The sequence below is a fragment of the Balaenoptera borealis genome (assembly GCF_965194805.1).
Source record: "Balaenoptera borealis genome assembly, chromosome: 16".
NCBI lineage: Eukaryota > Metazoa > Chordata > Mammalia > Artiodactyla > Balaenopteridae > Balaenoptera > Balaenoptera borealis.
The window spans coordinates 24639903-24666011 of record NC_138872.1 but is presented as its reverse complement, the minus strand read 5'-3'; the positions used below and the strand labels follow the sequence as shown (position 1 = coordinate 24666011).

The 26109-nt window shown below is 49.7% G+C and overlaps 1 protein-coding gene across 7 annotated transcripts; it reads right to left on the bottom strand.

The window, feature by feature from the left end:
* Window positions 1-103: 103 nt before the first annotated feature.
* On the bottom strand, window positions 104-22941 carry GGT7 (gamma-glutamyltransferase 7). 7 transcript variants are annotated; one of them, XM_082358840.1, is made up of 15 exons: window positions 22718-22940; window positions 16286-16521; window positions 15757-15908; window positions 14381-14510; window positions 13327-13394; window positions 13038-13111; window positions 12530-12726; window positions 10516-10603; window positions 8453-8580; window positions 8195-8283; window positions 6398-6547; window positions 6157-6274; window positions 5245-5382; window positions 3981-4080; window positions 104-849 (listed from the first exon to the last, which is right to left on the bottom strand). In XM_082358840.1, exons 1-15 carry the CDS (start codon window positions 22884-22886, stop codon window positions 686-688), a joined length of 2001 nt encoding a protein of 666 aa, XP_082214966.1. In that variant the 5' UTR covers window positions 22887-22940; the 3' UTR covers window positions 104-685. The 7 variants fall into 7 exon arrangements, with proteins under 7 accessions (XP_082214966.1, XP_082214967.1, XP_082214968.1 ...); XM_082358841.1 differs by having other exon boundaries at window positions 14393-14510; window positions 22718-22939; XM_082358846.1 differs by having other exon boundaries at window positions 160-849; window positions 3988-4080; window positions 14393-14510; window positions 22718-22941.
* Window positions 22942-26109: the final 3168 nt, after the last annotated feature.

Here is a 26109-nt window from a genome sequence, read left to right as displayed (position 1 = left end):
CAGCGTGCCCTGGAGTCAGGGCTACTGGGACAAGGTGAGCCAAGGTCTCCTCTCTCACTCCCACTCCCAACACAGCCAAACATAAATCAAGTCAGAGCCATGGTTAAGCAATATTCTTTCTTTAATTCCCCTTTGCAAATGGAAGCCCCTGAGCTGGTCCGCACCCCCACCCCTACCCCACACCTTGGGCCCACCCCAGATGAAAGGCCCCCAAATCAACCTGATGGGAGGAGGAGAGGAGCACCCCCTCCCTAGGATGGTCCATTTAAAAAAATCCTAGTCATTTAAGAAATGAGGCTGGGGACAGGAGAAGGGAGCTGGAAAACAAGGCCAGGTCAGGCCCAACTGGAGATGCTGGGGTGCCGAGGACCTTTGAGAAGGGTTTGCAAGCACAGCCCTAAGCTCAGGGCCTGCATGGCTAAGGGAAAGGAGACAGACAGATAGTCTGACTCCTCAAGGTCCTGCCTGCCTGGTCGTGGACACTGACACTCACCACCACTGCCACCACCACAGGCCTCCAGATGGAGAATTTTCCAGTTACTCTGAGATAGGGTTTGCTAAGCATCCCCTCTGGCCCCTGATCTGGGGCATCCCTGGGGTCCCTCTGAGACCAAACCTGGGAGAAGGAGGGACTCTAGGAACATGCAAAGGCGGGGAGCAGAGACCCCCGCCCCACCCTGCTGCTCTACAGGATGGTAGCTCCGGCTGCATCTGGGCTCCGAGGGTCCTTCACACCGATGATGAAGTTATTGGTTCTCCGGCTGCCATGGACCCAGGACAAGACATCTACCTTCTCCACGTGGTGACCCCTGGCTTCCAGGAACTCAATCTCTTCCTCTGTGAACTCACCTGAAAACCATTCCCCAACATATACACATTCAGAGAGTTTAGAGCACTGGCTCAGGAGTCTGATGGTTAGACCTGAGTCCTGGTCCTGGATGCCCTACTAAGGAGCTGTATGACCTTGGGCAAATTGCTTTACTTCTCTGAGCCTCAGTCTCCTCATGTATAATAAAATGGGTATTATCTGAGAACCTACCACATAAAGTTGTTGCAGGGATTAAAGAAGACAATGCACACAATGCACAAAGCTCAGAGCCTTGCATATAGTAAGTGATTGATAATGTACAGTCATTCTTAATATTGGAAAAAGGGCTTGGCTTTAGGGGTCTTCATTCCACCTGCCTAGGCCAAGCTGCCATCATTACTTGCCAGGATTACCACATAGCCCACTAACGGGTCTTTCTGCTTCCAGTCCTGCTTCCTTACAGCCTATTCACACAGCAGCCATTAGTCAGCCCATGTCACTTGCCCTGCTCAAAACCTTCCAACAACTTGATGACTCTTCGAATAAAATCCAAAGTCCTTACCAAGGCCTCTAATGCCCAACATCATCTGGAAACTTGTAACTCTCTAAACTCCTCTCCTTGTTTCCTTCTACTCTCTCCCTTGCTTAACTCTGCTCTAGCCTCCTTGCTGTCCCTCAAGTAGGCCAAACATATGCTCCTACCTCAGGGCCTTTGCACTTGCTGTTCTCTCTGCCTAGAATGCTCTCCTACTAGATAATCACAAAACTGGCTCCCTTACTTCATTCCAGTCTTCAAGAACTTCCTTGCCACTATCTAAAATAGCAGCCCCTGTCATTTTTACCTTGCTTTATTTTCTTTCAAAGTACTTACTGCTACCTGCATCTTGTTTATTTATTTACTGTGTCTCTCTCCACTAGAATGTAAGTTTTTTGAAGGCAAGAATGCTGTCTTGTTCACTATTGAGTCCCAGTGCCTAGAACAGGGTGAGGACACAGTAAATGTTAAACAAGTATTTTCTAGATAAATGAACAAATCCCCACTCTCTCGCATAAGTTCGGGTCTTCATCATCTCTTGCCTGGACCATTATCCCAGCTTCTTCTTGTGTTTCTCTGACTTAAGTTCTCCTCCCTTCAATCCACCTCCCCTACATAAAACAAATCGTGTCATATCCCTCCCCCGCTCAACTAGATAAAGTCCATACTTCTTAACATGAACCTCCACGGTAAGCCCTGTAACCTCACCTCCCATTGCTCCTCAACAAAACTCCGATCTTCTTACTTCCCCAAATGGGATGATTTGGGGTAGTTCTTGAGATAAAGACACACATTAAATAGCATTACATCACCAAGTTGGAAATATATTCCCTTTGTGGTTCACTTTCAATCCTTTTGATAATAGAAAGGACTACATTCCATTCTGGTCTCCAACATTTCTAATCTCCTTCTTTAAAAGAGAGAGCAGACCTCAGAACATTCTGTGGGCAAAAATGTCTAACTAAAACCTAGAAACATTTGATTTTTTGTAGCTGTTTATCATCTATTTGTGGCAAATGATGCCATTTTTCCATTTGTGATTATGATATAAGGTTTACTTTTAAAATACATTCAGGTTAAAAAGGAAATCCATTTGTAGACACACATTATGTAAATAATGCTTTAGATGGTGTGCAAATCTGTCAAAAGTCATGAAGGTACTGGATAAATTCTGAAGTTTGGGAAACAATGTCTCTAGTCCAGCTGGCCCCCTGGCTGTTCTCTGAGCCATTTTTTCTGGCTTTGCCCAAGCTGCTCCCCCCAACAACCTGACCCCGTCCAGAGTGTTCTTTACCTCCACATGCCAAATTCCTGCTCATACATCAAGGTCCAGCCAGTTGTCACCTCTTCCATTAAGCCTCCCGGAGCCCTCAGGTGGGTGAACTTTCCCTTCACCAAGCCTCTGCTTGTCATGTCTTACACTGTGTGCCCCTCAAGGGAGGGCTGGGATGAGCACCCTCACCCCCACAGTAACTGAGCACAGAGCCTTACATTCTATAGAGACCTGAAGATGTTAGTTGAGCAATGTTCATTTTCAAGGACTTGGCCTCATCATCCATTAGCTGGGATCCAAGTGTCACTAAGCAACCACAGGGTGTGACTACTGAGGAATTAGGTCTGTGGCTTCTACCATGCTTCAGTCCAGGAGGTATCAAGAGCCATGCGGTAAAGAACTGAGTCTTTGGTATCAACCACGTATGTATCTGATATCAATTCTGCCATTTATTGGTTTGTCTTTGACTAGTTTATAACCTCTGTGAGCATCAGTTTCTTTATCTGTAAAATGGGGAGACTGAACAAGCAAGGATCATGTCTCATGCAATTCTGTATCCCCTTTGGACTAGCATAATACATTGTTCTAATAAAAACTCCTCAAAGGTGCACATACTTTCCCAGTTATGAAATTAAGCTGTGTCCAAAATTAAGCACCCGTCCTTTTTAGAGGAAAGTCTTATCTCCTTACCATAATCTGTAAGGTCTATGATCTGGCCCCTGCCTGCTTTCTAATCTTATCTTACCCTCACTCACCCTGGTTTCCTTTCTACTCCTAAACCACCAAGCCCATTCCTGCAGTGAGTTCTTTGCATTTGTTCCCTTGTCCTACAAAGCCTGCCACAGTTCTCTGCTTGGTGGGCTCTTTCTCACTCTTCAGATCTCAGCTTAAATGTAACCAAAGAGAACGCTTCCCCAGTCATCGAGTTAGTCATATACATCATCCTGCTTTAATGCTCTGCAGAGCATTTGTTTTGCTTTTTCATATTTCTTTGATTATTTCTTTTCCTGTCTGCCTGTAAATGCAGTATCCCTAGCACCTAGGATAATGCCTGGCACACAGTAGGTATTCAATACAAACTGTTGAATGAATGGTTTGCAACATGAACAACTATATCTTATTTTACAAATGAGAAAACCGAGGCTCAGAGTGGAGATGTGAATTTCCCAAGGCCACAGCCAGGAAATGGCAGGACAGGTTCCAATCCACAGATCTTCCACTGTTCCAGTAGGAATTGGTTAAAAGAAACCAAACTTTCACTGGCACGGAGTTGGTGCTGGTAGAGGCAGGGGCACCCTTGGAAGGAGCCCCTTTCTCCACCCTGCCCTGTGCCCACCCCATGGGGACCTTTGCTCTTCACTCACTGTCCACCTGCAGGAGGTTGGTCTGCAGGTCGGGGTGCAGGCGGCCACGGGCCAGGCTGTCACTCAGGTTCCGGTTCAAGGTCAGGACATTCAGCAGGACCTGTAGGCAGCCAAGGGGAAGAAGTCAGGGCTGTCCCAGAGGTGTGGGTTCAGGAATCCACAGCCTTCGCCCCTGGTCCAGACTCCTTAGTCTTTAGAACACTTACACCAGGGATGTCATCTGAGTTTCTCAACAGCCCCAGAAAACAGGCAGGCCTGTGATGACTGTCTCCATTTCACAGAGGGGAAACCAAGGGCCAGAGAAGAAAAGCAATTCATTCCAGAGTTTGGAGAGAGCTAGGGAAGAGGCATCACTAGCACCAGTCTGCTTTAATACAACCCAAGGCTCTCCTCCCTTCTTCTTGGCCAGGAGAGGGCTAATAGCTGGCGGTGGTCTAGGGCACAATGTGAGTACTTTCAGCTTAGTGGCTGGAAGTATGGGTAGGCTCTGTAACCAAACTGTCTGCCCATTCTTACTAAACTGAACCTAACTTCTTAACTTCTCTGGGTCTCAGTTTACTCATCTATGAAATAGAAATAAGGATTCCTCCCAAAGTTGGGAAGCTTAAAAGGGTTACCACGTGTAACACTGTGCCTGGCACTTAGTAAAATCTCCATAAATGTTAGCTATTTGTTATTATCTTCATTTTACAGCTGAGGAGACTGAGGTTCAGAGAGGTTAAGTGAATTCCCCAACACCACACAGCTGGAAATTGGCAGCACTTAGGCTGGGACCAAGAGGTGTCTGATTCCAAAGCTCAGGTTTGTTAACTCACCACCTGCCAAAGTACGGGCCTGACACATATATCAGATGCTCAAGACATTCATGGAACTGTTGTGAGGTGTTTTAGAAGGTAGCAGGCCCTTCCTTTCAAAATCAGACCCTAAAGAAGGCTGCTTGTTATTCAGATGTTGACTAGAGGCATGATGGGACTAGAGATTGACAGAGCCCAGGCAGCCCAGATGCTCTATCACCTCTCAATTCTACTGATCCTGCGATTTCCCTGCAACCTGAGAAGACATGGCGATTCAGGGCTCCATTTTTGCTAAGAACAATGTAGTTCATGTCCCCAGTGCTCAGGATGGGCCTGGCACAAAGCAGCCTCAGGCCATGTCTGCTGCGTGAGTAGGAGATGAGGACAAGTCAGAGACATGAGGGGCATCTGCAGCCCAGGTCACAGCTTGCCTCCTGGCCACAAAAGGCCCATCACGGGGGAAAACTCACCTGGGTCAGGCCGCTGAGGCCCCGGGCAGCTCCATTGGCCCCCAGGGCAAGGTAGGTCCCACAGAGTCCTTCTGCTGGCCGGACCACAGTGGGCAGCAGGAAAGACAGTGGCCGCTTCCCTGGCTGCACCGAGTTCTCCTGTTGTCAGAGGACCGAGACCACAGGGGAATAAGAGGTGGGGCAAGACAGGAAAGGGCTACTCCACCACTCTTCCATCATCTCTCTCTCTCCTGAATCTTCCACAGGCTCAGTCTTCATGGGGACTGGCCCATCCCTAGGCCACAGTCTGCTGTTTGTGAAATGGGCAGGGTCCCTGGATAACTGAGGTAGATAATGGACCCACTGAGCTAAGGGGCTGCTATGGGGCTACCATGGGTGGCAGGAGAGGGATCAAGCCAAGAAAGATGACTATGAGAAAGAACAGAATAATCCCCACCCTGGTCATCTCTATCTGTCTTTGTCCTGCTGGGGTCCCAGCCTGCAGGGAGTTAAGAATGCTGCTCTCACAATAGACAATAATTCACATCTCCTTTCTTCTTGGGTCTCTCTTAAGTGCCCCTTTAGTGCTCAGCATCACACAGTCATAAACTACTAATGCTGAAAAGTACCCAAAGCATCAAAAGGGGGCCAATATCCTCACTGTAAAGTAGGTGAAGAAACTGAGGACTAGAGAGGGGGCAAGACTTTCCCTGTGTCACACAGTGAGACGGTAGCAGAATGGGACGAGGTTTCTTTGCACCCAACAGGCTCCAAGCCCCAGACTTGAGCTGGGGATGAAATGGACACCTTGTTTAGGCTGTTTTTCTTTATAATATAATTTCCTAGAAGAAGTGGGGAGGGAGGAGCAGTCATACTACTGCACCTTCTACCTAGCCTCAGGGTCCCCAGGGGAGGAGGGAAGCAAGGCCCTACCAGGCTGGGCGCAGGGTGGTTAGCAGTCCTGTTAGGCCAAGAGAAGTCCAGCATCTGGCTGTTGAGCAGGATCCCCGAGGGGGTGATGAGGCCGCTGCCAAAGGGCCGGTTCAGGGAGCTGGGGGCCGAGGTTAGGGCCAGGTGAGCCCTGAGCCTGCCCTCACTCCCACCCACCCACCACCCACCTCCTTCCTGGTCCAGATGATCTCTTGTGCCAGGTTCTGAGTCTGAGCTGGCATACCTGACCATGGCTACAATGAAGTCATCAGGGCCCATGATCAGCACCTGGGCAGCCGTGGGAGCCCCATTTAGCTCATAGATGGGCAGGAGCGGGACAGGGGCTGTGTGGGAGTCATTGATCTGGCCCCGGAAGTAGGCAGCCTCCACTTTGCTGAAAAGACAAGAGGTAGGAGATGAACACACAACAGGCTCTCATTACACCCCACCTACCACACTTTGTGCTGTCTCTTTGTGCAATTATTTGATTAATATCTGCCTCCCCCACTGAACTGTTAGGTCTATGAGAGCAGAGGCTCATTTATTCCTAGCATATAGAGAATAAACAGGAAATAGTTATTGAACTGAATGAATTTATTTAGGTGTTATTCAGGTTTTCTTCTAGAGGCAATGTTTAATTTATTTCATGTTTAAATCAAGTCTTTTAGTTACTTGACTATATTCATTTAATCCTTTCTATGAAAGTACCTGGAACATAGGGGATGCTCAGAAAATATTTGTTTCGAATGAACAAACTGAATTCATTTAACCTAGCGTTTGTAGCCCAGAACTAAAGTTTTATTAAGAGTTTAGTTAGAGGAGGGTTTTGTATACAGGGACCTTTACTTGCTATTAGAATTTTTTCTTCAAGGCACAGGAGGACTTGGCACAGCAATAACTATTTATTGGATAAATCAGTTGAATTAATTTAACATAGGTGTTCGTGTTTTAGAGCTAAATTTGCACTGATCTTGAAAACATGCAATTTTCTATATTTAAAGTTCAACTGAGGGTTTCTTACCTGATAATGGTTAGTTAGTTATCCTTACTGACGAGAGAATGACAAGTTACCAAGGATTACTGAGGACGTCCATTGAGTTTTCAACCACGAGGGCTAGTGGCCACACAGAGAAGGCACAGAGGGTTTTGTTTCAAGTGGTTTGGGGGCAGGCGGGGGGGAGGCTTGGGTTTTAGGCTTTATCCTTGTGGTCTTGAGCTGGTTTTCGTTTTTGGTTGCTGCTGTTTCTGCTATTTAATTATTAGCTGTTCATTTAGTCTCATCATTTGCAACTTAATTCATAGAGGGTTGTTTGAGTATCAGTATAAATTTACATGAACTATATTTTTGGCTTCTGATTTTTCCTTTAGCTAGCCTTTAAGTCAGTTATAGTAGCAGCTAAATAGTAATCAATCTTACCTCTATTGCCAATTGAGAATAACAATGATATTTGTTGAATATTTATTATGTGCCAGACAACTTGCTAAGTGCTTTGCATGTATGATCTTGTTTAGTCCGCACCATGACCTCATGAGGCTGGCACTGTTAATGGCAGGCCCTTGTAGAAACTGAGACTTAGAGAGTTTAAATGACTTGCCCAAGGCTGCACAGCTAGTGGATGGTGAGGCTGGGATTTGAACTGAGGCAGTCCAACTAGAGCCCACAATCTTACTACTATGTTATGCTGCTGATGTAAGTACATTTGAATCAAAATCCCCACCACCTCTAGTATTTGCTTGGGGGCTCTTTTCATTGTTATTAGGCTTTCTTTTTCTACTCAAAAGGGGGAACAGATGGGTCCATATAGGTGCCCTGCTAGGGTCAAAAAAATGTGAGAGCTATATAAAGTAGACCACCTTGTTGTACAGATGTGGAAACTAAGGCGCAAGGTGAGGCAACTAGTGTCACACTGTGAGTTGGGGTTGAGCTGAAATTGACTTGGGCCTCCAGGCCTTATTGCTCCACCAGCTGCTTTTCACCTGATTCTTTCCCCACACCTGCCACCGCCTCTGCAGTATCCAGGGTCCTGCCCTCAGGACCCACCTGAGCATGTCATCCATGCTCTCAGTGATGGTAGAATCGTAGACGGGATCTCCCAGTCTGCTGGCCAGAGCTAATGCGATCTTCAGGGTCTGAAAACAGAGCAGGGGTGTGGAAGAGGTTGCCAAGCCCCTCCCAGCACCCACACCAGGTGCTGTGTGAGAAAACTTGGAGGTGATTTAGTCAGGCCTTCTGGCACTACCCCATCCCCCCACTCTTAGTGTCCCCAGACCCAGGGTGGAGTGGAGGGGTCAGCCTTACCTCTGCCACCCAGTGAAGAGCCTGTTCCCGGGATACCAGGCTGGTGAGATTGAAGCCCTCGAGGATGTTGAGAGCACTGATGAGGGCAGGGCCCGTGTGTGGGGGTCGGGGACTGAGAACCAGGTGGCCTGAAAGGACAGGAAATTACCGACGGCAGGGGAGGGGTCAAGGCATCTCCACATCCCTCCATCACACAGACTGAAACCACTGCACTGAACCCCCTCATCAGGTAGGAAAACTACACTGGGAGGCAAAGGGACCCACCCAAGTTCACATGGCAAGTCAAGGGCAGGGCCAGGACTCCAACCCAGAACACTTGTCTTTAGTTTCCTCATCCATATGAGGAAACTAAGGCTCAAGAAAACTGTGATTTGCCCAGAGTCACACTGCAGTCCATTGGCAGAGCAGGGACAGGTGTCCAGATGTCCAGAGTCCTGGTCCACCATGTGTCTCTTTTCAGCTCCTGCCTTAGGCCAGGATATATTATTCAGGGCTCCTGCTGGTCCCACCCCTGAAACTTCCTGGAAACAGCAAACTTCTCTTTCTATTTGAGGCCCCTGTTATTGGATGTTTGGACATCAAAGGAACAATAATAATACTTGACACATGACAGTAACGTTAACTAATTAACTCATTTAATCCTCATAACGGGTACTGTTATCCTTCCCATTTTACAGGTAAGGAAACTGAGGTACAAAGAGGCAGCTGGTCCAAAGTTACAAGAGGTGAGGGGAGCCCAGAGTACTCAAGGTACTGGCATTGCCAAGAGAACCCAGGCTGCAGAGGGCAAATGGAAATCAAATACTACACATTGAGTGCCCATTCCGATCAGGGTAACTTCCAACATCATCTCATCACCTCCTCATGGGCACCCTGAGCAGTAGGCACTATTATTATCTCCATTTTAAGGAGGGAAACAAGGCTCTGAGTGGGAAGTGGCTTGTTCAAGGTGAATGGCATGGCTGGTACTCAAACCCAGGTCTTCCTGGCTCCAAAGCTATGCTCTTCCTCTGCTCAGTATAACACCACTTCTGGTAGAAGAATCAGGCTTAAGAGATTGAGGCCTGGAAACCTGAATGCAGAGGCAGCCTCTCCTGGAGCTTGAGGTTATCTGGGCCTCCTCGAGGGGAGAAAGCCTGAGAACCTTCTGAGGGACTCGGGAACCTACCACTTTGCGTTTGCAAACATGGAGTTTACCCATGTCATAAGCTTGGCTTTCTGGGTTCCTCACTGGTTTTGAGTTTGGCGGGTTAAGTTCCATTCCTCCCCTGGGCCTCAGTTTCCTTTTGGCACAATGAGGGGGCAGGTCTCTGACTGTCTTGAAGGGTTTGTTTTAACCTGAAGCTAAGATGGATTTTGGTCTTATGGACTCTTCTTAGGAAGCATAGGGCAGTGAGAGCGGGGCTGGGGAGGGGGCTGAGGCAATACAGACCCTGAATCAAGAAAACCTATGGGGCTTCCCTGGTGGTGCAGTGGTTGAGAGTCCGCCTGCCAATGCAGGGGACACGGGTTCAAGCCCTGGTCCGGGAGGATCCCACATGCCGCGGAGCAACTAGGCCCGTGCACCACAGCTACTGAGCCTGCGCTCTGGAGCCTGCGAGCCACAACTGCTGAAGCCTGCACGCCTGGAGCCTGTGCTCCACAACAAGAGAAGCCACCGCAATGAGAGGCCCTCGCACCGCAACGAAGAGTAGTCCCCGCTCGCTGCAACTAGAGAAAGCCCGCGCACAGCAATGGAAGACCGAACGCAGCCAATAAATAAATACATAAATAAAATAAATCTATTAAAAAAAAAGAAAACCTATGGCCAGAACCCCAAATTCCAGGCCTTAGCCCTTGACCAGACCTCCCTCCCCATATCCTAAATATTTGGGGTAACTGACTCCACAACTACTTTAGAAGTAGGCTGACTCTGGCTTGCTTCAATGGTTGGCTGTTTAGGCAGCTCACTGCTTCGGTTTCTCTCTTGTGAAATGGGGAGGAGCCACTAGGCCAAAAGGATGTGGCCGTGGACTGGGAGGCTTCTCCTGAGTGGGGACCCTGGGAGCTGGGGGAGAGGTCACCTCTGTACACGCCACACACAGGCTTCTCCAAGAGGGCACTGTAGTTGCTGAAGTCCTCCTCAGTTATGACACCCCCTGCATGCTGAGCCTGGAGGGGAGAGAATGACCCCCACCACTGTGAGTCACACACCACACTGTGAGCATGCGGTTTAGCCTAAGGTATATGTTTGGATCATACACAGATCAAATGGTTATCAATATTGTACCTTCTGCAGTTCCCATCGTGGCCTTTAGGGACCCCATCAGCTGTGGGTACCCCAGGAAAAAGGAAGGGGAAAAGCACTAACAATAAGCACCCACTATGTGCCAGACATTGTACTGGATACAATCTATGAATGACCTCCTTAGCTTGGCATTCAAGGCCCTTTGTGATCTGGCCCCTGCCTACCTCTCCCACTTCACGTCCTGCTATTTCCCCAATGAGCTCTGTACAGCGACCCAGAGTGACCTGCAGGTCCTGAACTCACGACTCCATGTCTTTGCACATACTGCCCTCTGCCTATGTAGAAGGAAGATTTTCCACTTACAGCAGCACTTGCCTAGGAGATATCAAAACTGAATTCTGCATTTCACTACAACCAACTAAAGCCACTCCAAAACCATGAACTCTGGATGACCCTCGTAGGACAACCCTTAACGGGACATAACTGAGCACTCTACTGAGCAATGATCCAATCTTGTACAAACTGATGGGCTCATTCTATCCAGCATGCTAATTTTTAATCCTAAATTAGCATAACCACTAGGAATCCTCTCCTTTTTTAGTACTTTTAAGTACCTGAAGCTTGTGACTTCTAATCTACCCTCAGTGACCTACACATTGAATTTCTTGGCTTTGTCTGGTAAGTTAATAAGCTCAGCTTTGGGTTTTTCTCTCTTAAACCTCTGATGGTCTTTGTTAGAGTTTCCTTCATCCCCTTCTCCACCACCAGGAGAGGACACGCAACCCAGGTCTGGCTAATCAGAGCATTCCTTTTCCGTGCTACCGTGACTGGTTTGGGAATAGTCATGAGACCTATGACGGGCTGATGAGACATAACCTTGAGGCTTTGCTGGAACTACTTGAATGAGAAAGGCTCTTTCTCTGGGATGGCTTGCTGGAAGGATGGCTAGTGGAGAGCAGGTATGGAAAGGATCTGACAGAGGGTGATTTCAAACAGTGGAAAGTAGAGTTGTGAGACCAAAGGAAAGAGAGACAGAACAAGTCCTTACAATGTGGATGGAGTCCCTGGACACAGTAGATCTAAAACCAGTACACTGCTGGACTTTCCAGGGATGTCCATTTGAGATAGGCATCTATCACCACATCTATAACTCCAATGCCCAGCACAGAAGCTGGCACAGAGCAGGCTCTCCATGAAAGTAGAATGAATGATGGACCTGTTTAATTCCCACAACTGTATGGCGGAGATAGATATAACCACCTGCATTGCACAGATGAGACAATCACTGAGTTGGTCTGTGTATCCTTATCTTGAACATAATTTTCCGTTAGTGGTTTTGAACTATCAACAATAGTTCTCATAACCCATTACTGCCTCAGACTAAGACTCTTTGGGGTTGGGTGGTAAGCCCTTGTGTCAATCCTCCCCAATCCTGATAGTCACCAGTGAAGATGGTGTCTCCCTCAGTCCCTAGAAATCCAGGGAGCGGGGTGGGATTGTGGGCTCAGGGAAGCTGAGGCTGATCCTGGGTCTCCACCAGGCCTGGGAGGGCCAGGACAGGCCACTATACAGGTTGGTACCAGCCCTGGGGAGCTCAAAGGTACCTCTCTCAATCAAGACAAAATATTCTCATCACCCTAGGAGGTTCTTTGTGCCTCATCCCAGTCAACCCCCCCAATCCCCCAAACTACTGATCTGATTCTGAGGTTAGTTTTGTCTATTCTAGAATTTCAAGTAAATGGAATCCCCAGTAAATATATGCAGAAAGAAAGACAGGGAAGTAAGGGGGAAGAGGACTTCTCTGCAGTAGGGTCCTCCGCCGCAGGGCCGGGGGTGCTCCATGCGCTCACCTCGGCCACCATCTCCAGCGTGAGGTTGCCACCGGCATAGAAGGCAGCAGGGCCATAGGTGCCAAGCACATCCAGCACCGCCGCCAGGTCAGGCCGTCGCAGCAGTGAGCCAGGTAGTGGCGGGTGACCCGAGGGCAGGAACGTCTCACGGAAGCGCTCAGACGCATTGGGTGGCGGCTGTTCGGCCAGGGCTTGGGCTGCGGGCAGGAACACGAGGCTGGGATGGGGGTGTTGGGACTGTACATGCAACAGGTGGGGTGGATGAGGGCTGAGAGGCCGGTCCTAAGCCCTCCGGCCCCCCAGGAGCCTGTTACGGGGGGTGGGGTAGTGGTGGTGTATATGGACCAATCCCGGATCCCTCCCAGTGAAGGTAGGGTGGTGTGCGGAGGGGGTCTGAGGAGCAAACTGGAAGAGAGGCACTTCCTGGCTTAGGACCTAAATCGCAGAGGTTCCCTCTCCCCTCTCCATCAAACTCATGCCTTTCCCTCCACCCCCAGGCCCCACTGACCTAGATCATGGGTCATGTTGAAGCCATCTTGGGCCACAGCTGCTGCGAAGGCGAGGACTTGGGACCATGGCAGCCTGGGGGAGCCGGAGAGCAGGGGGTGGAGGAGGTCCTGGGGGGAGGAAGAAGGGTCCTGGGGGGGGAGGGGGGTTCCTGGGAAGGAGAGTCCTGGCAAGGGAAGCGGGTATTAGGAGGGGGTAGTTGGGAAGGGAAGAATCCAGGAAGGGAGGAGAAGGCCACCCAAGGAGGAGTGCAGGCAGGGGCCCCTGGTCCCCAGGGGGAGAACCTTTACCTGCCATAGAGCTGGTGAGCTTCGTGTAGCCCCTTCACCATTCCGGGAACCCCCACCAAGAGCCCAGGCTGGGCAAGGCGGGCAGGTGAGGGAGAGAGGAGACCAGGTCACTGGAAGGGGGGGCGCTGGGCTGAATTCCGCAGAGCCCCAAGCCAGGGATGGGGGGCTGGCACAGGGGAGAGACACAGGCCAAGTATCCCAGAGGAGGGACAAGCTGTCCCCAGCAGGCATCCCTCCCACCTCCCTGACTTCCTATCAGCAAATGCAGAAAGGCCTCCTTTATCTGTCATAGCTGAGGGATTTATAAATTAAGCAAACCCTTTTAAGAGCCAAGACATAACAATTTAGATGGAAACCTGTCTAGATTGGATTATACCTACTCTTGCCTTTTAAAACAGTGGACAAGTGACCTTCATTTAACCTTTTCATTAACACACCACCATTACTCTGAGCTGTGATAATTCAGGGGTGTGTTTGGCTTTTGCCACTGCACTAAATATCTATTTCTCCAAGTTGTTCTATTTCCTCCTTTGCTCTCAGTAGATAGTGGGTTTGCCTCCAGCAGTTCCTCTATAATCTTCCAATATGTCATGGGCTAGGAAAGTTACCAACAAGAGCCTCAGAATGAGATGTGTGAGTGATAGTGCAGCTACTCTGTGACATCTCAGACTGCTCAGTGGCTCTTTTTCTTCCTTCTTATGTGCCAGATAGGCAAGGTCACCAGAGAAGTAAGGTGGTGCTGCACTGCCTGTTATCAAACATTCAGATTTTTTGGTTCATTATTATTATTATTATTTTTGGCTGCACCGTGCAGCATGCAGGATCTTTCCCCTACCGGGGATAGAACCCACATCCCCTGCAGTGGAAGCGCAGTCTTAACCACTGGACCGCCAGGGAAGTCCTGGTTCATTATTTTATTTTGGGGGCTGCCTATCTCCCTCATAGCCTAAGAGCATCTTGCTTAACTCTTTCCCTCACCTCCACGGTAAATATTCAGCAAGGTAATGCTTGGGTTAGCAGAAGGGCAGTGAAGGGAGACACCCCCCCTTCTCACCAGGGTCCCCACCTTGGTCTCCCAGGATCTCTGCAGGGCCTCTTCTCTGAGAGCCCCTGGTGCAGACTCCCGGAAATCAATCAGGTGGCTCTTATTCCGTCGGATGTCATGTATCAGCATCACACCCCCACTAGGAGAGACACAGAAGGGGGAGGGTGATGATAAGATGCCACTCCTCTGAACAATTAACCTGCTGTTCCTCAAGCCCCCCACGCTGATGGCTATAGGCTCAGTCTGTCATCAGGAGTCAGGTGTCTGAGCTCCCTCCCCAGCAGAGATTCAGAGACTCAGCTACCCTATCAGGGTGGGGAGTGAAATAAGAGGGTGGGGGACCCAGAGTCCATGGACCTCTTCCAGCCTGTTACTGGAGCCTTTAACCCCTGACAAGGGAAAACCCAGAGACTGGGAGAGCAGGATGTTCTGCTCCCCCTCTGCCCCCACCTCCTACCACAGTTGGACCCCTGCCATCTTCCTGCACCTGCCTCTGTGGTATGTCCCTCTCCCTCTCCCAGGACTGAATTACGTAAGGACTGACTGTACACAACCAAAAGTGGAATTTCTTTCGTAGGGCCTGGAAGGCTGGTCTTTCAGGAGCCAAGATATGGACTTGGTCAGCTTGTCCCTTTTCTGTGGTTTGCTTCCATCTGAGACGGGGGTTACATCTGAGATAACTGGCCTGCCAGCTAACATAATAGGGAAAGCAGGACAGCTAAACAAAAGGGAGTGGTAGGAACTATGGCCAAGTGGACAGTACAAGCCCCATCATGGGAAACAGCTTCTATTCAGCTCCAGATAACTGCAGCCAGGTGAGAATGTAGGCCCAACGTTATTAGGTCTCCTGATTGTTCAAGAAATGTTAGAAATCTGGATTTTTATGAAAATTCTCAACTTTTTAACATCAGCAACCAAATTTTTAAAAATTTAAGTGTGCAAACTAAACCAGGCTGTGTGCCAGGTGTGGCCCATGGTGGCCGGTTTATAGTCTCTGTTTTAAGAGGTCTTACCCTGGGATGTATTTTTGGAGGATAGAGGATCCATTGCTTTCATCAGACTCACAGGGATTTGTTTTAAGGATTTGTAAACCCTATAAGTTGAAGTATCACAGCCTTAATTAATGACAGTATACCCCCAACTGTGTACCTCACTTTAGAGTTTATGATATCCTTTTCCCAGTTAAAGAAAAATCTTCTGAAAACACCTCCTTGGACTCCATGTAAAGAGAAGGGGGCAAGATTGGGTGTAGAAAGAGAAAATGCAAGGAGCTGGGGCCCAGTTGCCCCTCTGCTCAAACTTGGAGGAGCGCACATGAGGCCCACAGACCAAGAGACAGAAGGAGGCTTGGGGCACCCCAACCTCCGCAGCTGGGAGCTTCTTACCCGCCCAGGCCAGAACTGTGAGGAGCCACGATCCCCAAACACAGGGCTGCTGCCACAGCTGCATCCACGGAAGATCCCTGTTTACTGAGCACCTCTATGCCCAGCGATGTGCAGTGGGCGGCATCAGTCACCACAGCGCCCTGGTGAAAGATCTGGAAGGGGGAGGGGACTAGGTGGGGGCAGAAGGGGCCCCCGGCCTCCCAAGGGAACCTCCACAAACCCCAGAACCTCCAACAGAGGGTGGGGATGGGAGCCCTGCCCTTTTATCCCCTTGACTCTCCCCTACGAGTCTTCTTTCCTTACCTCAAGTGCCTCCTACCTGATCAGTTCCCTTCTTTGAGCTCTGTCCGCCTCATGCCCAGGAGGCCCTCCCTTGAGACCTTCCTCTCCCATGTCACCGCCCTCTCCCCTTTCCATTTGCTGGCCCCCTTTCACCACTCAGCCAGTCCTCAGTTACCAAGGTCTCCTTAAGCGCTTCTTCACCCCTCCTCCCCAGGTTCTCTCCTCTCCCCCTCCACTTCCTCCTCACCTGGGGGTCCCCGAAGTAGATCTGCATGATGAGCGCCACAGTGACACCGGTGGCAAAGGTGAGGCAGGCCGTGACGATGACCGTGAGCCCGTCCTGGCGGCAGGAGCACTCGGACGCTGCCGCGGAGAACGGGTCTTTGCGCGTCTCCCGCAACGGCGACCCGTCCTGGCTGCCCATCTCCGACGACGACGATGGCAGCCGCTGCAGCCGCGCTGACTTCAGGAACGAGTCCGGGTCTGCGGGCGGCGGGGGTCGGTCTGGGCGCCTCTTACCCGGCCCTGCCCGCCCTCTAGGCGCGGCTATTCCGCGTCGCCCCCTGTCTCCGCCCCCCCCCCCCAGTCAAACTCCACTAGACAGCACTGCTCCCCTTTCAGCGTCTCCCCGATGCACCCCAGGGAGGGCCGTTGGGGGGGTGTGGGGGGTGGTCCCCGCTTGGAAGAGACAGGGACCCCCAACTGGTCAGCAGGGTGGCTGGATTCCCATCCCTAGGCCACATTGCCCGGGACCCAGGACCCGGGGCTGAGAACACTTCCTGGAGAGGCAGGGGTTGGGCCCTCCCTGGAAACCAGATCCTGCCCCAGCTGGGGCCCAGCCTTCTGTGCAAGGAGGCAGCTCCATAAACTGAGCGGAGGGGCCCTGTCTTCCAACCTTGTTTTCTTGATCCATCCATCCATTCATTCACTCAACAAATATGGAGGGCCTGCTATTTGTCTGGTCCCATGCTAGATGCTAGGGGAAAGGAACAAACAGTTCCTGCCCTCATGGGTTTTGAAAACCAGTGGAAGAAGATAATCAACAAGTAAACAAAGGAGTATATCATTACAAGTTGTGGCAGGTGCTATGAAGAAAGAGAAGGATGACAAGGTCCTACTGTATAGCACAGGGAACTATATTCAATATCCTGTAATAAGCCATAATGGAGGGACTTCCCTGGTGGTGCAGTGGTTAAGAATCTGCCTGCCAATGCAGGGGACACGGGTTCGAGCCTCGTCCGGGAAGATCCCGTGCCGGGATGCCACGGAGCAGCCAAGCCCGTGCGCCACAGCTACTGAGCCTGCACTCTAGAGCCCGCGAGCCACAACTACTGAGCCTGTGGGCCACAACTACTGAAGCCCACGTGCCTAGAGCCCATGCTCCGCAACAAGAGAAACCACTGCAATGAGAAGCACACGCACCACCACGAAGAGTAGTCCCGCTCACCGCAACTAGAGAAAGCCTGTGTGCAGCAACGAAGACCCAACGCAGCCAAAAATAAATAAATAAGTAAATAAATAAATAAATAAATATTTTTAAAAAGCCATAATGGAAAAGAATGTGAAAAAGAATGTATATATGTATAACTGAGTCACTTTGCTGTACAGTAGTAATTAACACAACATTGTAAATCAACTATACTTCAGTTAAAAGAATAGAATTATAACAACAACAAAAAAGGATGAAATGATAGAGAATAATGGTGTGTGTTGGAGGCACTTAGCTGGGGAAGTCAGGCAAGGACTCTCACAGAGGCGACTTTTAAGCTGAGAACTAAGGGATGAGGAGCCAGCCATATGTAGAGCAAGGAGTGAGTGTGTAGAGTGTTCCAGAAAGAAGGAACAGCAGGTGCAAAGACCTTAATGTAGGAATACGTTTGGTGCATTAGAAAACAAATAACCAAAGTTGGGGTGGCTCTGGTGTGGTGAACAAGGGGAAAGAGTAGTAGGTGGAGGCTAGGGCAGATGCGCTGGGCCTTGAGGGCTTAGTGAGAAGGTTGGATTTTACCCTGAGAGCCATAGGAGGCCACTGGAGAGTTTTAAGCAAGAATATGAAGCTGTCTGTTTTGTGTTTTAAAAAGATCCCTCTGGCTGCTATCTGGAGAATGGATCTAAGGATAATAAAAGTAGAGACAGGGGACATTTGAAAGCTACTTACTTGCTGGGTGACTATGGACAAGTCATTTCAAGTCATGAGCCTCACTTTCCTCATCCTAATAATGGAGCTGATCCCTAACTGGCTGGATGGGTACAAGGATTCCATAAGGTGATGTATACCAGGCACTCTGTAGGTTCTCACTCAAAGTTATTTCCATTTCTTTTCCACCCTGGCCAGGGCCAAGACCCTCTTCCATCCCATAGTTTCCCCCCTCTGGGATATATTAGCCTTGAACCCAGGTCTCTAAATGGTCTAAAGGTCCTGGGTGTTTGTGAATAGTAAAGAAATAGCCTGATACCTTGACCTTAATATGTGACTATACTCACAATGTGTTTTTAAAACTTCATTCATTCAAAATTTTTTGAACACTTGCTACTATGGCCTGGGAGTATAACCCCTTTAAAAGTCTGTGGGATAATATTAAGAATTGACTGTTATATTTTCCTGTTTAAAATACTATCATGGTTCATCAATGCCAAAATGATAAAAATCCAAGCTCCTTAACCTGGTGTTCAAGGCCCTCCATAATCCATACTCCCCTTTTTTGTATAAATAAGAAACCACATACATATATAGATAATTTTTAGAAATTCTTCATGGTGGTTACTTTTGGGGGAAGATACTGAAGCTGGGAATGAGATGGAGTGGGAGAATTTTTTGTTTGAAATTTTTGCCACTTACATATATTTCTTTTGTTTTTTAAAATCAATACATATATTTTTAAATAAATAGGAAAAAATGCAGGAGATAAGAAGGGAGAAGAGGACTTTTACTTTTTCTCACTGTTCTTTTTTTTCACCATGAACATATAATTTGTTTTAAAATTTCTATTTAAAAAAAGAGACTTGTCTTCTGGAAGCCTCCCTCAGTTGATCATGCTTGATTCTAACCCTCAGCACCAGCACCAGAGTCTGTAAATAAAACTAATTTACAGTTGATAAACTAATTCAAGTTGATATTTCCAGGTACTTGTCCTCAAATCTGTTTTCTCCAATCAGATATGAGGAGCCAGGAGGTGAAGATGCTACGGCCCCATCAGAGTTAGATATATTCAAGACTTCTTATTCTACCAATAATTTACTATGAATATATAATATAAATATAAATGAATATTGTTATCCATTTATTCAATAAAAATATTTACTGAGTACCAATTGCGTAAGTGGTGGGGAAGCAATACCATTGATTTTGCTGATGTGTAAGGACAACAGCAGGACATTGGGAAAAGGCTAGTTTGGGACCAGAAGAAACAAGTCATTTGGGAGAAAAAGGATGAGCTTAATTTTGGCTATTCTGAATTTGTGGGACAACAGCAGGAGTTGTCTGAAGGCAGTTGGCTTAGTAGGCATCTAATTTTTATCTGCTTAGTCACCATTCCCCACTCAACTTTCTTTTAGAGAACACCAAATCCCCTCTCTCCTTCCTCATTCCCTCATTCCTGATCAGAGTGAGTATATGACTTAGGCCTAGCCAATCAGAACAGGCACCTCTGTACAGTGATTGGTTCAGGTTCACGTGACCAGCACCAGCACCAATGATATTCAAACTCTGTTTTGTTTTGTTTTTTGCTAAAATATTGGGAAAGAGAAAGACTTTCTTGTCTAGGTTGCTAAGGTGGTAAGATGTAAGCCTGTTGCTGCTGGGGGCATCTTGCTCCCACAAGATGGGAGGTTTTCTGAAGATGAAGCCCATAAAAATGAAGGCAAAGCAAAAGATGGAGAAAATCCAAATCTTTTTCAGGTACCTCAATGCAGCTATGCCTGAAGCCCTATATCCTGAACTTTTCAGTTATGCTACCCAATAAAATTCTCTTTTTAGATGTAGCTCAGTTTTAGCTGGGTTTATGACAAATGAACCCTGAACAGAGTTGACTTGGCAAGTCTAGCACTCAGAAGAGAGAGCTTAGCTGGAGACTGGGATCATACCTGGCTTGCTTACTCCCCGAGGGGAGAATCACTAAAGATTTTTGAAACAGGGAGTGACATGATCAGAAATGCAGGGTGCTGGATGGATTGGGTTGGGAGGGGGTGGGGGAGAGTCAGGAAGCAGGAAGAATAGCTAGAAGCGTATGGGTAATAGAGATAAAAGAGGATGGTGGCTTAGTCTACAGTGGTGATGACAGGGATGGTGAGATGGAATTTGGAAGATAATTAGGAGGAAGACAGAGAGCATCTGGCCACTATTTAGAAGTAAGCAGAAGGGAGAGAATCATGGGTGGCTCCTGGGCTTCTACCTTGGGGACTGGATGGATGGCAGTGTCATTAATTGAGAATGACACTGGGGGAAGAACAGGTGCATGGGGAAGAGAGGATGAGTACAGCATGGAACATGTTGAAGGTGAGGGACTTTCAGGACATCTAGAGGCAGATGTCTGGGAGAGAGAAGAACACATGGGCCTGGAGCTCAGAAAAGAGCAAAGAAAGTTTTCGCCAATCTTGGAGTGGTAACCATCTAGCTCTGTTTTCCACAGGGCCTGCTGTGGGGTGCCTGGCACTTGGTTCTGTGGAATGGCAGGCTAGAGGCCAGCTGGGCACAACCAAAGTCCTTCATAAGAGGATGGGGCAGTGCCATCAGGTGGCACCAGCAGGTTGACAACATAGGGGGTCATGTTAGCCAGCAGGCTGGTCCAGCTGGGCCAGAGGAGCCTTGGGGCTTGGAAGTAGTGCTGGGAGACATGGTATTGAAATGATTACACAGGTAGGATGGCAAGGTCCTTGGAACCTTAGTGCACAACTTGGCATAAGGTGCGGCTTCCTAGAAACTCAGGTGACCAGGGTCTCTGCTGGATTTTTATACAGTTGAGGGCAGAGCCTGTATTAACTCCTCAAGGAACTCCCTGAGGTTTGAGAACTCCCTCCCTTGCCATTCTTTCATCCTGAGATCTTCTCTTTCATTCATTTATTCTTCAACAATTTTTATTGAGAGCTTAGCACTGTGCTCGATGGTACAGAAAGGATGGTGAACAAGACAGTCATGATCCCATCCTCACAGGGCTTATAGACATGGAGTAATCAAAGGTTGCACAAATAAATAATCACAGGTTTTGATAAATGCTAAGACATTCATAGGAAAGGAGGATAAAACATATCAGGGGTTTCCAATCTCTCTCTCTGGGAGAGATAGGCATTCCCAGTTGAGCTGGAAGAGGAAACTAAGACCTAGGTCAGGGTAGGTGTGCCCATTGTCACACAGTGAGTCAGGGCAGTGCTGGGACCAGAAGTAGTACTCTTGGCTCCTGAATAAAGGACCTGGTTTCAGGCTGGTATCCACCAGGACACATCCTCCCACTGCTCTCCCTGCTACCTCCTGATTCCAGGGCTACTCCCTTCAGAAAAGAAGTTTTAATCTGCGGCTTTGACATGTGATGACCATAAGCCTCCCCACCCTCCCCTCAAACCCCCTCCAGGACGGGTACAATCTAGTCAGGTTGGCAGGGGCTGCTGGTCAGGGCCAGGTGACTGGAGAATTGTGGAGGGGGAAAGAATTTGGGGCTGTCAGGCTAGGAGTAGCCACAGAAGGGCCAGGCCAGAGAGGACTGGGCAAGAGAAGCAGGATCTGCCAGGCTGGTGAGGGATAGGGCTCAAGTGCAGGCACTGAGAGGAAGAGAGAGTGAAGTAGAAGGAGGCTCTAATGCCAGGAAGTGACGTTGAGGGAATGGGGGATGGAGGATGGAGGATGAAGAATGGAGGGGAGGACAGAGAGCTGAGCCACATGGACAGGAGAAAGAGCATTAGGGAAGAAATGCTCGGAGAGCTTTCAGCCCCAGGTGTCCCCCAGGCCCTGTCTCCTCCCTCCCTACTCCCACCCCTTGCAGTTCCTGCAGAGGGCTGAAGAGAATACAGTAAAATTCTGGAGCCTGCTTCCTAGGGGGCAGGGTACCTTACTAACATCCTGGCCTGATCCACTGCTCTGGGAGGGGTGAGGTATCCACAGGGCAGTGAAGGTGCTCTGGTCCCCAAGGACTTTGAGAGGTCAAGCAGTCCATCCCCCTGTCTCCCAGTACCATCACTTGCAGATGGATGGGAATCATATTCTCTTTACCCCTCCCTGGACACGAAGAGATTCTCAGCGTCTTCTCATGGTCTCTCCTTCCCACAATCCCTGGCTGTGGGGAAGTTCTTCTCAAGACCTAGCCTCTATCCATCCTGCTGCAGTCTCTGACTTGGTTTCTCCTATCCTGTTCTCTGTGACTAGAGAAAATCCTCTTCTAGGTGATCACAGCTGTTCCTTAGGAACTCCCCGCCAACATTCCTTCCTTATTAGTTCGTTCTTCCCAAGGGGGTAACCCCAACCCCTCCTACTGCAGTCCCTAGCATCGTTCTCCCTTGTCGCATCCTAAGCCTCCAAGGCAGAAATGTATCCCCAACCCTACCAGATAATTAACAGAGACAAGGGAGGAGAAGGGAGAGGTCCAGGAGGAAGGGAATGAATTAGGGAGATGGAGCTTCAGGTGATGCTTCGCGCAGATGAAGGAGGACCGGGGACGTCCCAGGGGGCAGGGACGGGGCCAGCGGGCCTCACCGGTATCTGGGTCTCCCAGGAAGGCGTCCTCGTCCTTGCGGCTCCTCAGAGGGACCGCGGGCGCCGGCTCGTCCTCCGGGAGCCTCGGGAAGCTGGTGATGCTCATGTAGTCCACCGGCGAGTAGGCGCCCAGGGCGCTCTCCTGACTGGCCTCGTTCTCTGCCGCCATCCTCGCCCGCGCCCCCAGCAGCGCAGCGCCTGCCGGAAGTGGGGCGGCAGGGGCCGGGCTGGAGCTGGGTGCGGGGGGGGGGGCGGGGGGGGAGAACGGTGGGGAGGAGGAAGGAGGGCGGGGCCTGAACTCCTGGACCGCCGGGAGGGGGCGCCTCAAACCTGGATCCTGGAGGGTGTCGGGGTTTGACTCGGCCCCGCCTGCTTAGCGTTGTCAGCCTGCATTGGGAGCGCAGGTTGGGGTGTGGGTGTGGATGTAGAGCCTGGAGGACGGGTCCGGGTCGCGCAGTCGGGGGTCAGGAGGGAAGAGCACGCGGTAAGCGCGACCTTAGTGGCTCGGGGCACCTTACGTAGCCCAGGGACCAAACCCCTTCCTCCTTCCAGTTTGAGCTAGGATCCTCCTCAGACTCCAGGCTCCTTCCTCGGCTCGCAGTCCCTTTCACTGACTGCAAACCTCCTGTCGACCCCAGATACTGTCTCTAATGCCAAACTCCTCGAACCTCAGACCCCTCCTTGGACTCCAAGATCCTTATCCTCCTATCTCAGACTCTTCCTCCGACCCCAGACCCCTCTTTCGACTTCAGACTCCGCCTTCACCCCCGACCCCCAGTCCCAGCCCCTACTTCATCCGCAACCTGCTTCATTTCGAGGCCCCTCCTTGGACATCTCTCCTCGAACGTCAGATCCTTCCCTGGACCCCCCACATTTCGTCGACTCCTCTTTCAATCACAACCCCTTCTAGGACCCCTGACCTATCAGCATAGGGCAGTGAGCCTAAACTTGAGCTTGTCTTAGGATCTTAAAAGAGGATCCCTAGATTCCACTCTAGCGATCATGATTTAATTGGCTGGAATGGGGTCTCTGGAACTTGCATATTTACCATTATTTAAAGAGTTTTTATTTTATGTGGTTCTGGAAAGGAAACTTTGAGAAAGAAATCATGGTGGTGGTGATATGGTAGGAGTGGGCTGGGGTGGGGGAGGATAAAAGGGTAGGGAATGGGTCTAAAGTCTAGGTATCTGGGTTCTATTCCCTCTGCTACAGCTTACAAACTGTGTGATCTTGGGCAAAACACTTAATCTCTTTGAGTATGGGTTTCTTCATCTGTAAAATGGAGAGAATGACAGTATCCATCTCTGGGTTGTGAGGACTAAATAACACATGGAAAGTTTTTAGTATATGGCTTGACACCTACTTAATACAGTAAATGCCATAATCATTATTAACACTTTTTTCTTAATCTCATGGATTCTCATCTTGTCCAACCCGATCCATCCTCTTCCCACTGAGGAATTCCAACTACACCATAGTTTGCACTACTACCCCACCCCATTTCCAGGTATGGGTGTTGGTTCCTTATATTATTAGGCCTCTTGTCCAGACTTCCATTTCACAGTCCACAGGCAGAGGGAGGGGACTGGTCAAGCCCCTGGCCACACATCCCCTCCTTCCCCAACCCCAGGCTCCAGGCTCAGAGATGACCTGAACTGCTTGTAAATCCATCACGGGCCCAGCATCTGCAGTGCCACCTGTAGACAGGGGAGGGCAGCAGTGTGTTGGGAACAGCTCTGGGGCCTGAAAGAAAGGCTGGGAAGAGAGGGGAGAAGGGAGAGGGCTGCCCAGAACTTTGTGTGTGGGATGGAAAGATGACCATTTATACTAGGACTGTGTGCCATTGCATGTGCCTTTCTCTCCACAGAGAGGTTCCTATCTCCTCAGTGAGGTCCGTAGGGCTTATTATGCTTCAGTGAAGTCTGGTCCCCTGAGTAGGGTCTGTCCCCACTAAATAAGGTCTGTGCCCCCTCAGTGGTGTGCATTCCCTCAGTGTAGTAAGAGGCCCTTCAGTGGGGTTGAGTCCTCTCAGTGGGGTCCATGTTTCTTTAGTAAAGTCTGTATCTTTTGTATCTCTTTGGAGGAAGCCTATGTCCCCTCAGTAAGGTCAGTGACCTTCAATGCCATTCATGTCCTATTAGCAGGGTCCACAGCCCTTCAGTGAGACCTGAGATGCCCCAGTAAGATCTGTGTTCCCTTAATGGAGTCCATGTACCTTCAGTGAAGTGTGTGTCCCTTTTGTGCAGTTAATGCCTCCTCGATGAAGTATCGCCTTCTCAGTGGGGTCCATGTCTGTTCCATGAGGTCTGTATCCCTTCCGGGAGCCCTGAGACCCTTTCCTCAGGGTTGGGTAGGCTCTGGATCAAGGTCTGACCATGGGGAGGTTTGTGTGTTTGTTTGTTTTCCAGTTTAGGGTGTGCTGGCCTTGCGATTAGCTGGACAAAGAACAAGAGAGCAGGTGGGAAGGGAGGCTGGCCCAGGCGGGGTCCTGTGTAGGCTTCAGGAAGTGGGGGCTGCCTGCTTCCGGGCCTCAGAATCACTCTTGGAGTTAGATACTTAAGGATCCTTCCTGCCTTGACGGCCATTCTGTGAACCGATGGGCAGGAGTTGGCCCTTCTTGGTGGTAAGTGCAGGTGGGAGATGGAGGGTCCTGGCTGGTCTCCCATTTCTGGAGTGGAAGGGATAGAGGGAAGCCAGAGGTATCTGAGCCCAGGTATGGCAGGGGAGGGGTCTCTTGGTGAAGTAAGAGACTGGGAAGGAAAGAAGGGTGTGAGTGATTCCTTCTACTTGCATAGACTTTGTCATTTTACAAGCCTTAGCGTCAGCCTGATGAGGCGGTAAAAACACCTGGAGTCAGGAGACCTAGGTTTGGCCCAAGTTACGGTCGTTGTTTTTTCTGTGACCTTGTACAAAGTCCTCCCTTTCGCTGAGTTTACCATTTATGCAATGAAATGGGTTTATTAGCAAAGACTGAAGGTGCCTCCTAGTCCTCACTTAATGAGTCTTTGCATTTTAGGTCTGGATGGAAATTTGTGGACGCAGGGAAAGTAAAGACCTATCCTCAGGGGTGGAAGAAACTCTGAGTTTACTCAGGGTGGGGGATAGTTCCCAGAGCGGAAGGGTGTCACCCGGAAAGGACCCTATTCCACCTGGCTTTTCTACTCGGTGGGGTGACAGGCTTGCGCAATGAGACCGCGGGGCGGCTACACGATGGGCCTGACCCAACTCCGCTCGTTAGCCCAGCTCTTTCCCGCTCGTGCCCTGCCCTAACCTAACTCCACATCGGTAACTCCAAGACCCCACCCCACCCTGGTCACTCCATGGTCCTGCCTCCTCTCCTGTCACAGCCAGCCTCGCCACTCCCTGTCACTCCATGGGCCCACCCTCTCTCC

Excerpts from the sequence above, each read along its gene's own strand:
- GGT7 (XM_082358840.1), bottom strand. The coding sequence starts at position 22,886 with ATGGCGGCAGAGAACGAGGCCAGTCAGGAGAGCGCCCTGGGCGCCTAC. Across the intron at positions 15,909-16,285 it reads TCTACTTCGGGGACCCCCAG|ATCTTTCACCAGGGCGCTGT; the intron begins GTGAGGAGGAAG and ends TCCCCCTTCCAG. Across the intron at positions 5,383-6,156 it reads ACCACCCTGCGCCCAGCCTG|GAGAACTCGGTGCAGCCAGG; the intron begins GTAGGGCCTTGC and ends CTCTGACAACAG.